Source organism: Numenius arquata, chromosome 23 (genome assembly GCF_964106895.1).
Source record: "Numenius arquata chromosome 23, bNumArq3.hap1.1, whole genome shotgun sequence".
In the NCBI taxonomy this organism is placed as follows: Eukaryota; Metazoa; Chordata; class Aves; order Charadriiformes; family Scolopacidae; genus Numenius; species Numenius arquata.
Genome location: NC_133598.1, coordinates 3,097,140 through 3,109,643, shown reverse-complemented (window position 1 = coordinate 3,109,643; position 12,504 = coordinate 3,097,140). Strand labels below are relative to the sequence as shown.

General features: G+C 60.1%; 2 protein-coding genes across 2 annotated transcripts; one reads left to right on the top strand and one right to left on the bottom strand.

Moving 5' to 3' along the window:
• Positions 1 to 27: 27 nt before the first annotated feature.
• Positions 28 to 4,500, bottom strand: PSMC5 (proteasome 26S subunit, ATPase 5). Its single transcript, XM_074162631.1, has 12 exons — positions 4,395 to 4,500; positions 3,862 to 3,933; positions 3,369 to 3,438; positions 3,102 to 3,199; positions 2,662 to 2,718; positions 2,335 to 2,565; positions 2,035 to 2,161; positions 1,679 to 1,869; positions 1,489 to 1,587; positions 1,240 to 1,350; positions 1,077 to 1,163; positions 28 to 739 (listed from the first exon to the last, which is right to left on the bottom strand). The coding sequence occupies exons 1-12, from the start codon at positions 4,431 to 4,433 to the stop codon at positions 686 to 688; spliced, it is 1,236 nt and encodes a 411-aa protein (XP_074018732.1). The 5' UTR covers positions 4,434 to 4,500; the 3' UTR covers positions 28 to 685.
• Positions 4,501 to 4,856: 356 nt separating this feature from the next.
• Positions 4,857 to 12,138, top strand: FTSJ3 (FtsJ RNA 2'-O-methyltransferase 3). Its single transcript, XM_074162628.1, has 22 exons — positions 4,857 to 4,900; positions 5,159 to 5,285; positions 5,382 to 5,487; positions 5,679 to 5,725; positions 5,916 to 5,995; positions 6,145 to 6,244; positions 6,410 to 6,604; positions 6,684 to 6,799; positions 7,352 to 7,456; positions 7,704 to 7,804; positions 7,879 to 7,959; positions 8,048 to 8,206; positions 8,677 to 8,812; positions 8,920 to 9,125; positions 9,244 to 9,367; positions 9,464 to 9,557; positions 9,805 to 9,952; positions 10,040 to 10,116; positions 10,276 to 10,378; positions 10,513 to 10,696; positions 10,798 to 10,892; positions 11,169 to 12,138. The coding sequence occupies exons 2-22, from the start codon at positions 5,219 to 5,221 to the stop codon at positions 11,356 to 11,358; spliced, it is 2,514 nt and encodes an 837-aa protein (XP_074018729.1). The 5' UTR covers positions 4,857 to 4,900; positions 5,159 to 5,218; the 3' UTR covers positions 11,359 to 12,138.
• The last annotated feature ends 366 nt before the right edge of the window (positions 12,139 to 12,504 follow it).

Below are 12,504 nucleotides of genomic sequence, written 5' to 3'. Positions count from 1 at the left end.
AAAAGGAAAAAAAAAGAAGAAAAGGAAGCGTTTTGTACAGTGGGGTTTGTATTTGATTAATATATTGAGTTCCTCTTAACTGCACTCGTTGCCTCAATCTATGCAGTGGTTGGTGGTGTTCTCAGAGGGCTGGCTCGGCCCAAGTTCTTCTTTTTATATGGAACCGAGTCTTTTAGCGTTCAGTTTTTGACAATCAGTTGATTACTCCACACACACACACCCCCCCCAGCTGTTTGACATAATTAACAACTCATCTTGTGAGCGATGGGGGACAGAGGGGGGGTAGCTCTGTCCCCGGGAGCCTGCGGGGCTCAGTGCATCGAACTGGAGATACGGGGGGGCAAGGGGACCACAGCGCTGGGCTGAGGGGACGGTGCCACCACCCGCTGGACCCGCTGAAGTGCCTTAACCCCGCTGCCCCCCCCTGCCCTGGGCAGTCACAGGCAGAGGGGATTGGGGCGGGGGGGAAGCGTTTACATATTCCCAGGGTGGACGGCTCAGGGGTGCCTGCTCTGCCTCTTGTGTAACCAATTTTTGTCTATTTTGGATATTTTCTAATAAAACCAGTTAGCAGCAGCTCTGTGTGTGTGTGTGTTGGGTTCGTACACCCCCCCTTTTCCCCAAATGGGCACAGACATGGCCATAGCAGCACTTTATTAGAGACAACACAGCCCCAGCCTCACCGTTACTTCCACAGCTTCTTAATGGACATGTTCTTCTCACTGTCCTTCTGCATCACCTGGGCAGGGAGGAGAAGACAGTTGGTTCCCAGCCTGCAGCCCCCATTTGGGTGCTAATTACCCCCAAAAACCATCCCCAAGACCAAGCTTCAGCCCTGCACAGGTAAAGCCCCGCAGCCTCTGACCAGGAAAGGTCTCTTCCAGCCTCTTCCATGTCACTCACGTGGGGAAAACCCCCTTCCCATCATCTTTTGTCCCCAGAGCTGGCCCCCTTCCGAGCTTTGCAGGTCCTGACAGACAGCGCCCAGGACAGTTTGTGCCCCTCCAACAAGGAGCTGTCGGTGGAGGAACCCACCAGCAGTCATCCCCCCCCTTTGCCTCCCCCACGGCACTTACCTTGGCAACAGCCATTTCGAAGTCTTCTTGTGTGACGTGCACCCGCCTCTCCCTCAGCGCATACATGCCAGCTTCTGTGCACACCCCCTGCGAGGGACAAGGAGGTCACACACCGCTCCAGCCTCTGCCAGCCCCAGTGTCACCCCGGTGGCTCCTGTCTCACCTTCACTTCCGCACCCGAGGCCCCTGGCATCAGCTCCGCGATTTTCCGCAGGTTGATGCCCCGCGTCAGGTTCATTTTGCGGGAGTGGATCTTCAGGATGTCCAGGCGGGCCTGGAGGAGAGCGAGGGTTGGAGGCACAGGAATCGCTCCCAGAGAGGGCTTGGAGACAATGCTCTCCCCCCACGAAGAGGATCAGGACAGGGAGGGACCGAGGGAGAGCCGGGGCCTGCCGTGGGGCACCCCACATACCTCCTCGTTGGGAGGGGGGAACTCGATCTTCCTGTCGATGCGGCCGGGGCGCAGCAGAGCCGAGTCCAGGATGTCGATCCGGTTCGTGGCCATGATCACCTGCACAAGGAGAACAACTGTCACCATTCCAGGCACCTCGCTGCCACCAGGATACTGCCCTGTCCCCAGACGGGGATGTCACCCCTCCTACCTTGATGTTCTTGGTGGCCTCAAAGCCATCGAGCTGGTTGAGGAGCTCCAGCATGGTGCGCTGCACCTCGCTGTCCCCACCAGAGCCCCCCTCCAGGCGGGAGGAGCCGATGGAGTCGATCTCATCCATGAAGATGATGGAGGGAGCGTGTTCCCGGGCCATCACAAACAGCTCACGCACCATGCGGGCACCTGCGGGGAGAGGGAGGGCTGAGCCCTGGCACAGCTTGGCACAGCCACAGTGCTGCCGTCTGCCCCGGAGGCCACTCAAGAGGCCAGCCCTGAGGCCACCCAGCACCTCGAGAGCCCTCGCTGGGGCTCCAGCACAAGCACCCACCTCCCCCTGGGCCATTTTACCTTCACCGATGAACTTCTGCACCAGCTCAGAGCCCGAGACACGGATGAAGGTGCAGTCGGTGTGATGGGCCACAGCCCTGGCCAGCAAGGTCTTGCCTGTGCCAGGGGGTCCATAGAGCAGCACGCCCTGCAACGGCCATGGGGAGACCTCAGCACCCCCTGTCCCTGCCCGCGGGGGCAGCCACAACCCGACAGGAGACACAGGGACATTCCCAGAGGTGACACAGGCAGCACCACAGTGGCACCACAGCACCCCTGAATGCTGACCCCCCCACACAGACCCACATCAGCAACACCTGCCTTGGGCTGGGCGATCCCCAGTGCCTCGAAAAGCTCAGGGTGCTTGACCGGCAGCTCGATTACTTCTTTGATCTCCTTTATCTGCTTGTCCAAGCCCCCGATCATCTCATAAGTGGAATCCGGAACCTTCTCCACCATCATGAGGGACACCAGGGGATCCACTTTGTTGGGCAGGATCTTGTGCAGCGTGTAGCTGTCGTTGCGCAGGGCCACCCGGCAGTTTGGGGTCACCTGCAGCGAGAGGAACTCAGCATCCCCACAGCAGGGCAGGGGACAGGCAGTGCCAAGGCTGCCCCGAGGGAACGGTCACGTCCCCAGGACACTCACGTCATTAATGTCAATGTTCTTGTCCACGTCCACCACAAACTTCCCCTCCGGGTGCACCTGGAAGGCAGCAGTTGCCACCGTTAAGAGTTATTTCTCTGAGAAGTCCCCTGTTGTGTGACCAGTACTGACACCAGCTGCTCGGAGCGGGAGGAAGAAGCCACAGAGCTCAGCAACCCCCAAACACCCTACAGCCCCTCCTGTCCCCAGGAAGCCCTAAGCCAGCTGCCTCCCACCAGCCTTGTGAAGGTTTGGGCCTGGGAGAGCTGCTGCAAGGTGCTCCTCTGGAGAAAGAGCTCTCACTTCATGTCTTTTAGTTGTTCCATCCCCCCAGAGCTCGTGCTCACACTTGCTCCAACCCCTGTGGGGTCAAAGGGAAGGTCTCCAATCCCACCCTGCTCTGCCCCAGCCCCGGTTGCCCTCGGGACAGCTCAGCCTCCTACCTTAACGAGCACTTTCTTCTTGTCCATGGCTCTCACCACTTCTCCCACGTAGGAGCCCTGCTCCTGCAGCAGCTGCAGCTCCTCCCGCAGCAGGCGCACTGCAGAGAGGGAGACATCAGCACCAGCCACAGGCACCCGTGCCCTCACCCATGACAGAAAGGCAGCACTTGCCACAGCGGCCAGCAACTGGGCCAAGAGCCACCAGCCCAGCAGGTAGGATCAGCCCAGAGCCCCCGGGCGAGGAAGATGAGAGGAGCCGAGCCGTACCTTTAGCATTCAGCTCATTTCTCTGCGCTTGCAGGCGCCGCAAGTTCTGGCTCTTCTCGTTCACGATGAGCTGTTGGAAGAAGAGCTTCACTGAGCCCTCAGCATCCCATGGAGCACCCACATCAACTGAGCCTGGGCATCAGCACAACAGCCTTTGTCTTGGGACAGGGACCTCGAGGGGGACAGCCCTTCCCAGCAGGACATGGCCAGCCAAACCCCACTGCCAAGGGCTGGGCAACACCTCACGCACAAAGAGCAGCGGTGTCAGCTCACAGGAGACTCATCTCATACATCCTCACCACCCAAGGGTTGGGGTCCTACTTCTAGATCCCACCCTGGGGCATTGCTTCCCCCTCGCACCCCAGAACAGAAAAGGCTGTAGATACTCTCAAGGCAAGCGCACCCACAGGGACACAGCCCCAGCTGGAACCATGGCGATGACGTGCTGGGGAAGGCTGGCTGCGCATCTCCTTCACAGCCAGGACTGGCTCACCTGCAGCTCCTCGATCTTGGACAGGTAGTACTGCCGGAGCCCTGTGCCTCCTTTCCCATCGTCCATCTCCATCTGTGAGAGAGCAGAGCTCAGCAGCACCGGCCTTAGCCTCAGGGGCCACCCATTGCACCTGGAGCCTCGAAAACCATGTCTACCCTTGGTCAATCCCAGCGCTGACCCTGTGGTCCCCATTTCACCCTCCAGCCTCCCCGGGTCAGGTCCTGGCTCCCCACCTTCCCACCCACTCACCTTCTGCCTCCCCGCACCGGCGCCCAACAACAGCCCGCAAGGCCCGGGTCCCACTGTTCCCACCTCCCCTCTCCCGGAGCCTAGTCCCGCACCCCCCGACGTCTGTCTCAGTGCCCGGTCGGCCCCCGCCCACTCGGGAAGGACGAAGGCAAGACCCGCCGAGTCACGGCGCCCGCCAGGCCCCGACCAGATCCGGGCCCAGAAGAGCCCCGCGGCAGCACAGCGCGACCCGAGCACCCCACGGCCAATGGCCGCACCCCACTCCCGCTCCGGCCCGGCCGTACCTGCTCGGGCCCGTCCACCGCCATCTTCTCCGCCGGCATCGGGACCCCGGCGCCGCTCCTGCCGGCACTAAAGATGGCCGCCACCCTCCTTCCGCTGCCCGCCCCCCCGCGCGCCGGGCGTGATGGCATCACTTCCGCTCCACAGCAGGCGCCGAACACCCTGCGCAGGGTAGTGCGCATGCACAGTGCGGCTCTGGTTAAGGGGAGTACGCATGCGCGAACGCCGTTTCCTCTGGTCGCGGCCGTGCCGCCCTCTTGGTACGGTCAGAGGTGATTTCTCCGTACCACGGAGCGCCAGAGGCTCTAGTACAGGCCTTAGACCCGCATCCAGGGGGGGAATCAGTATCGTTTCCTCTCCTTCTGCCGGCGGCAGCCCGCTCGGCAGCAGCGGCGGGGGGCTCGCCACTCCCAAGATGGCGGCGGGGGCGAGCGGAAGCGGAAGTCTCCTTCCTCGCGCCAGGCACGCCGGGAAGGCGGCGCGGGCACGCGGCGGCGTCGGGGCCGGGGTCTGTATGGCGAGTGTGTCGGGGGCTGCGGCTGCGGCCTGCGCGGGGGGGGATCCCGGGGCGGGGGGAGACCCCGGGGCGGGAGGCTGCGGGGCCGTATAGCGGGGGTGCGGGTAGGCCTTGAGGGGCCAGGGTCGGCCGGGGCAGTGGAGAAGCACTGAGGAGACGCTGCGGTTTGCCTGGGCGGGTTGTGGGGGGACACCGGGCCCGTTCCTCCCCTCCGCCCCCAGCTCACACTGACTGTTTTTCCCCGCTCAGGGCCGTGCCGGTGGCTGACAGCAGTGCCCGACCCCGCGGAAGTGCCCACCTGCCGCCACCATGGGCAAGAAAAGCAAATTGGGCAAGAGCCGGAGGGACAAGTTCTACCACCTGGCCAAGGAGACGGGTGAGGGGCCTGCCCGCTCGCTGCGGGGCAGGGGAGGCTGCGGTCCCAGGAACCCATAACCCCGGTGATCTGTAACCCACAGCTCTCCCTCCACAGGCTTTCGCTCCCGCTCCTCCTTCAAGCTTCTCCAGCTCAATAGGAAGTTCCAGTTCCTGCAGAAGGCCCGGGCACTGCTGGACCTGTGTGCGGCCCCCGGCGGGTGGTGAGTAGCCCAGTGCCACCAGATGCTCTGGGGCTTCACTGTGAAGTGGCTTTTATGATTTCTGTTTTGGTGGCTCATCTCAGTCTCTGTCCTTGATGCCAAAGCTGATCCCAAAGCCCCGGCAGCACAGTTAAAGGCTGGGGGCTCTGCTGGGATCCTGCTGTAGCTTTGTTTCTCTCTGTTTTTTCCAGGCTGCAGGTGGCTTCCAAATTCATGCCGGTTTCCAGCTTGATCATTGGTGAGTGATGGGACCTGGCAGGAACAGATTGGGGGCAGGGACCTCCACCGGAATCCCTGGATGTGGCCAAAGAAAGAGGATCCTGGATTGGGGATCCTGGTGGGGGGAGAGGGCGGGTGGGAAGCCACATGGGATGGGGTGGTGCCCAGTTTTGAGGGGTTGCAGCGCTTATACCTTCTTCTTATGCCAGGAGTGGACTTGGTCCCCATCAAGCCCATTCCCAACGTGGTGACGCTGCAGGAGGACATCACTACTGACAAGTGCCGCCAGGTACGAGCATGTCTCCCTTGCTCCGAGCGTCATGCAGCAGTCTGGTAGGACCGTGATAGTGGGTTTTGCCAAGTTGATGTGGATGGGAGTGCTCCCTGTTGGTGTTTGCAGCAGGGTTAGTACGAGTAACATCTCCCTCCATCCCTCAGGCCCTGCGCAAGGAGCTGCAGACGTGGAAGGTGGACGTTGTGCTGAACGATGGAGCACCCAACGTGGGAGCCAGCTGGGTGCATGATGCCTATTCCCAAGGTGGGGCTGGCGTGTGGCCTGGCATGGTCGAGGGGGGGACGGTACGAGGGCAGGCACATCTCACACCCCAGCAGGGCAGGGTGGCAGTGGTGTGCGCTATGGATCAGGGAGCTGGGCGGTGGGGATGGTGACGACTGCTGACTGCTCTCCTTCCCCCCTCTCCAGCCAACCTGACCCTCATGGCCCTGAAACTGGCCTGCGAATTCCTCTGCAAAGGTGGCTGGTTCATCACCAAGGTTTTCCGTTCCCGGGATTATCAGCCACTTCTCTGGATCTTCCAGCAGTTCTTCAGCAAGGTCCAGGCCACCAAACCCCAAGCCTCCCGCAACGAGTCTGCTGAGATCTTTGTGGTGTGCCAGGGTGAGCAGCTATGGCAACCTGCAGCCACTGGGACAGGGCTGGAAAAAACCTGCTCATAGCTGTGATTCCTTCATCCCAGGTTATCAGGCTCCGGACAAGATCGACAGCAAGTTTTTTGACCCAAAATATGCCTTCAAGGAGGTGGAGGTTCAGACTAAGTCTGTTACTGAGCTGGTCAGCAAAAAGAAACCGAAGGTATGAGCTTGCTTCGCTGGGCAGCAAGGCCAAACACACACTAAAGGGGGTGGGAATTGGGGCTAAAGAGATAATAAGCAAAGTTGCTCAGGAAAGCTAACGGTGTGGGGATGCAAAGTGGTGGAAGAGCCAGTTTTGGGGAGGTTCACAGCCTTAGAAGGCTGTGCAGCAGCAGGAAAACAGTGATACAAGTTGTGAAGCTGGGGATGGATCAGTAAAACTCTCCCTGCAACAGTTGGCCACTAGATTTGCGTCTCTGTGAGGCGTCCTTAGGACACAGGACTGTAAATGCTGTGTCAAGTGGCCTCAGCTGGGCATTGAGGTGACACAAACCTCTATCACTGTCACCTCTCTGAGTCTGAGGTGGGAGTGGGAGACGCTGTGGAGCTGGTTGGTTAGGGCTGGTAACTTGTCCTTATCCCTAAGTCATGTGGGCACATTTAGGTGGACACTGCAGCAGGACACGAGTTACATGACGTCGTCCATCCCTTAGGGATGGTTGAAGCTGCTTTTGTGCCCTGCTACAGCTCACGCAGCTCCTTCCTCCTGTAGGCCGAAGGCTACGCAGATGGCGACACCACCCTCTACCACCGCTTTACCCTCATGGACTTCCTCAAGGCTCCCAACCCCGTGGACTTCCTCTCCAAGGCCAATGAGGTGAGTGCCTGGAGTGAGGGGGACCTTGGTGGCCCCTGAGATGTCCCCAGGAGCACAGACCGATGGAAAGAGGGAGCTGGATGCCCCAGCAATGGCCCCATTCCGGTTCTCGCAGGGGGGGAGGGAGGCAGGAGCCTGCCTGGAGTTTAGCCGGTCATTCTCCTTGTATTTTATAACGTGATTATTCCAACCAAAGAAAGGGATTTAACACACCTGCTTAATTAATTAACGTTTCCTCTACACCCAGATCACACTGGGGGATGGTGAGCTGGAGAACCACAGTTCCACCACAGAAGAGCTGCGTCAGTGCTGCAAGGACATCCGTGTGCTGGGACGCAAAGAGCTCAGGTACTGGGTGGGACTGGGACGGGGCGTTATGCTGCACCCGGTGGGTGTCTCTAATGGTCTGCCATCCCGCACAGAGCCCTACTCAACTGGAGGACAAAGTTGCGGCGTTTCTTGGCCAAAAAGCTGAAAGAGCAGGCGAAGGAGCTGGATATCAAGTAAGAACAACAGGGCTGCCCCAGGGCGCCAACGTGGTGGGATGGGCCTCCACCAGGAGAGATGGTCTGAGCTCCTTCCTTTTGGCAGCCTGAGCTCCGGTGAAGAGGAGGAAGGCAAAGAGGAGGACAAGAAGAAGAAGAAGACATTGCCAAGCGCTGCACCTGATGAGGAGGTGAAAGAAGAAGAGGAGGAGGTAGAGCTGGCGTTGGCAGAGATGAAAGCCAAGGAGCTGGCAGAGTTAAAGAGGTAAAAAGATCTCCCCATTCCTGGAGGGGTTCAAGGCCAGGTTGGACGGGGCTTGGAGCAACCTGGTCTGGTGGGAGGTGTCCCTGCCCAGGGCAGGGGGTGGCACTGGATGATCTTTAAGGTTCCTTCCAACCCAAACCATTCTATGATTCTATCTCACATAAGGAGAGATGGGAGAGTGCAGGGGGGCTCCAGCCAAGGGGACAGAGGGTGACTGTGTCAGAGCCTGTCCCTCTTTTGACAGTGGGTGGGGGTTGTGGATCTGGGATCCTCGGGGTTGTCTGCTTCTCCAAGCAGGTGAAGCGGCTGTTCCAGGCTGCTGTGGGCCCCCTTTGTCCCAGGGTTGGTGACCCCTCAGAGAGGGATGACAGCGTTGCTGAGGGAGATCTGGCACCGATATGGTAGTGGATGAGCCATTGGGATGTGCGTGGGGAGGGAGACTGGCCTCATCCCTTTGCGTACTTCTCCAGGAAGAAGAAGAAGATCCTGAAGGAACAGCGGAAGCAGCGTGAGCGTGTGGAGCTGAAGATGGACCTCCCTGGTGTCTCCATTGCCGATGATGGTGACACCAGCATGTTCTCCCTCCGGACTATCCACAGGACCCCGGTGTGTGGGGCAGGGGGAGGCCGGGCTCCCAGAGCCTGGGGACTGGGACAGTGGTGGGCACATGGCTAAAGGGCTGTAGCTTGTGACTTGTCTCACTTGCGTTGCAGCTGCTGAATGAGGTGACCCGGGGAGACATGGCATCGGCAGATGCCCTCCTGGAGATAGGACCTGGAGACGACGACGTTTATATCTCGGATAATGAGGAAGACGACGATGTGTCCCTGGCCAGCGATCTGGACCCGGAGGAACTGCTTGAGATAGAAGCCCGTCAGCGCCGGCTGGAGCGGGAAAGGCGAGATCAGGGTGCAAAGAGGTAAGAGCCAGGAGAGGCCTCCCTGCGGTAGGGGCTTCCTTTGGAGAACCTCTGGAGTCCCGCAGTGGGGCACACGCCATTTCTCTGGGGACACTGATCCTGTTGCTGTTTGTCACAGGGCAAAGTTTAAGCAGAAGGAACAGGAGGAGGAGGAAGAGGAGGAACAGGAGAATCCCCTGCTGGTGCCCCTGGAGGAGAAGTCGGTGCTGGAGGAACGGCAGACCAACCTGTGGTTTGGGAAAGTGAGTCCCACTGGGCCAGAAATGACAGGGTGCCTTGTCCCCTACAGCTGCCTGGGTCTGCCCTGTGTCCCCTGACCTGCTGCTCCCTGTCCCCAGGATGCTTTTGCTGGCATCGAGGATGATGCGGATGAGGACCTGGAGCTGGGGCAGTCGCAGATGTTGGCTGAGAGACAGCGCGAGTCTCAGAGAGGTTAGTGGGGGGCTGCGTCACTGTGGGGGGACACAGAGGGACAGCCCCACAGCCGACTGGGGTACTGGATCAAACCACGGTGGGGATGCTGCTCTGAGCAGGACTGGAGATCTCCAGAGCTTATTTCCAGCCTGTGTCATTTAACGAGCTGGTGTTAATGTAGCATTAATGAGCTGAATCTCTAGAGGAATGATCCACAGTGGGATCTGCCTCAACCCTTTCTCACCCAGTGGTTCTTGTTCCCCAGACAAAGCAACAAGGAAAGGGCAGAAGAAGGAGGTACCCCAGGAAGCAGCTCCAGCTGAGCCCCCTCCTGCTGCAGACACAGGACCCGACGCAGGAAAAGCACAGGATGAGGAGAGCAGCGATGATGACACCAGCAGTGATGAGGAGAGGTGAGGCCATCTGGATGTTCTCCCCCAGCTCCACAATCCTGGAGAGCGGGGAGGTGAGGACCCCAGCCCTGATTCATCTCTCTGCAGGCCCCTGACACCGGTGGGGAGGAAGCGGGGCCGTGTCGAGCCATGTGGCTTTGAGGTGGTGCCCATTGAGGACCCAGGTGAGCGGAGGGTGCTGTCTGCACCCACCTGTGATACCATGCAAGTCCCTCTTTAGGGTCAGGAGGCAGGGTCAGACCACGGCAGGACTGCTTGCTGCTCCCCTGGGTCTCGGGCTGCTTGTAGATAGGCCAAATTTTAATCCTGTCCATGTACTGCAGTGAAAAAAGCCCGTGTCCTGGACGCAGAGGGCCTGGCACTCGGCTCTGTCATTGCCACCTCCAAAAAGGCCAGGCGGGACCTGATTGATGACTCCTTCAACAGGTACGTGCAGCCGCGGTTGCTGGAGGGGGAGCAGCATTGGGTATCCCAACAGGAGACCGGCCATGGGGATGGCAGATGTATTGGTGTGGGGACCCCGTGTCCCGCTCACAGCTCACCCGCGTCCCCCTCCCAAGGTATTCTTTCAACGAGGATGAGGGAGAGCTGCCGGAGTGGTTCACGGAGGAGGAGAAGCAGCACCGGCGCAAGCAGATCCCCGTGGACCGGCAGACGGTTGAGGCGTATCGGCAGCGCTGGCGGGAAATCAATGCCCGCCCCATCAAGAAGGTGGCGGAGGCCAAGGCCCGCAAGAAGCGGCGGGTGAGTGGGGCTGTGGTCCTGCACGGGAGCTCTGTTTCCCCCTCTCAGATCTCTGTCCCTCCTCCGATGCCCCTTGTCCCTCACCTTCGCTGTCCCCACAGATGCTGAAGAAGATGGAGCAGATGAAGAAGAAAGCAGAGGCCGTGGTGAGCACGGTGGATATCTCAGAGAGGGAGAAGGTGGCCCAGCTGCGGCGGTGAGTGGCGAAGCCAACATCTGGATCCTTTGTGTCATGCTCGGGTGGTTCCCCATGCCTTGTCCCTGTGGCCACAGTGCGGGGACGGCTCCTGCACGTAACCCAGCAGGGCTGGCAGAGGCCGGGCTGGATCCGGGTGCAGGCTGAGGGGTGGCAGGGCACAGAAGGGAGCCCCATCTTGGGGTATGGAGGCCCAGAGGCGTGATGGGACCCAGTATTGCTCTTTGGACACGTCCTAAAGCCAAACTGGTCTCCCCTTTTGTCATTCTCCCACAGTATCTACAAGAAGGCTGGGCTGGCCAAGGAGAAGCGGCAGGTCACCTACTTGGTGGCTAAGAAAGGCGTAGGACCCCGGGTGCGTCGTCCTCCTGGTGTCAAGGGCCAGTTCAAGGTCGTCGACAGCCGCCTGAAGAAGGACGTGAGGGCTCAGAAGCGCAAAGAACAGAAGAAAAAACGCCATAAGTGATGTGGGACTGGCTCCGTCCTCAGCGAGGGACTTGGGGCACGGGGCAGGGCTGGCTCCTGTCCTCCCACCGTGGTCTTGGGAGCAGCCAGCTCATCCTGCCTCTCCCCCGTCATGGGGACAGGACTATGATGGCCACACGTGCCTTGATGTGACATTGCCTTCTGTCCGCTGGTGGCGCAGGGAGGGTTTATTTCACCTCAGCGCTGTAGCATTGACCCCCTTCCTATGCCACATCTCCAGGATTGCCACCGTTGCTAACTGCTGGGAGACTCTTGCTCTGTGGAGATGTCACGAGCATCCACGCCAGCCCTCGCTGTCCCCAGAGAGGTTGTGGCTCATGGTGGCAGCTCCCTGGGCCATGTTTGTCACCGAGGTGGCAGGATGGTGGGTGCTGAGCCCTGGGGCAGGTGGGTGTCGGTCTGCACAGAGCGGGTCCTCGCTTTCAGCAGAATTAAACCCAGGTCTGAGGCTGCACCAGGACGTGTCGTTCGTCGTGACAAGGTGAGGGGCCTGTGCTGGGACCTGCCACGTCTCTTTGCACACTGCAGAAAGAGGGGCGTGGGATGGATGGGGTCTGTGCACCTCTGCCAACACCTCCGGGGAGTGCCCCCGCCTCGGGCCACCTTGTTTTATCCCTGGCAGAGGAGCTGAGGAGCGGCTGGACTGCCCTGCGGCCACTGGGTTGATGTCCACCTCCAGCCCCCAGCAGCCACCCTGTCCCCACCACCCCTCCAGCCATACTCCCTCCTGGTGTGGGACCCGGGAAGCACAAGAAAGGCCAAGAAAAAAAATCCATCCTTGAGAAAATGTCTTTATTTAGACCCAGGGTGGGGGAACATGGCTTCTCCAAGTGCCTGAATCTGTTTTGGGGGGCATCCCCAGGTCCCTCTTGGTGACAGTGGCACCGTTTTAGTGGCCGGGAGTGGGCTGGGGTAGCGCTATGGCTCCCAGGGAGAGCAAGATGGGGTGAGTGGTGGTGGGGACCTGCTGGGGAAGGGACAGTTGGACTGGGAGGAGGACTTGGCCCTGTTCAAGTGCTGGGGGGAGTGGAGAGACCAGACCTGCTGCCCCAGGGGGACATGCACAGGGGTGTCCCTGTAAAGCCACTGCTTGGCTGCTCAACCACAGCATCAGGGGCTTGTAGAG

Bases quoted from the DNA above. Each gene is read 5' to 3' on its own strand.
- FTSJ3 (XM_074162628.1), top strand. From the start codon at position 5,219: ATGGGCAAGAAAAGCAAATTGGGCAAGAGCCGGAGGGACAAGTTCTAC. The intron at 5,286-5,381 runs GTGAGGGGCCTG...CTCCCTCCACAG, and splicing joins CCACCTGGCCAAGGAGACGG to GCTTTCGCTCCCGCTCCTCC. The intron at 7,805-7,878 runs GTACTGGGTGGG...CATCCCGCACAG, and splicing joins CTGGGACGCAAAGAGCTCAG to AGCCCTACTCAACTGGAGGA.
- PSMC5 (XM_074162631.1), bottom strand. From the start codon at position 4,433: ATGCCGGCGGAGAAGATGGCGGTGGACGGGCCCGAGCAG. The intron at 2,162-2,334 runs GCAGGTGTTGCT...TGGCCGTTGCAG, and splicing joins TGGGGATCGCCCAGCCCAAG to GGCGTGCTGCTCTATGGACC. The intron at 1,351-1,488 runs GTATGTGGGGTG...GCTCTCCTCCAG, and splicing joins TCCCCCCTCCCAACGAGGAG to GCCCGCCTGGACATCCTGAA.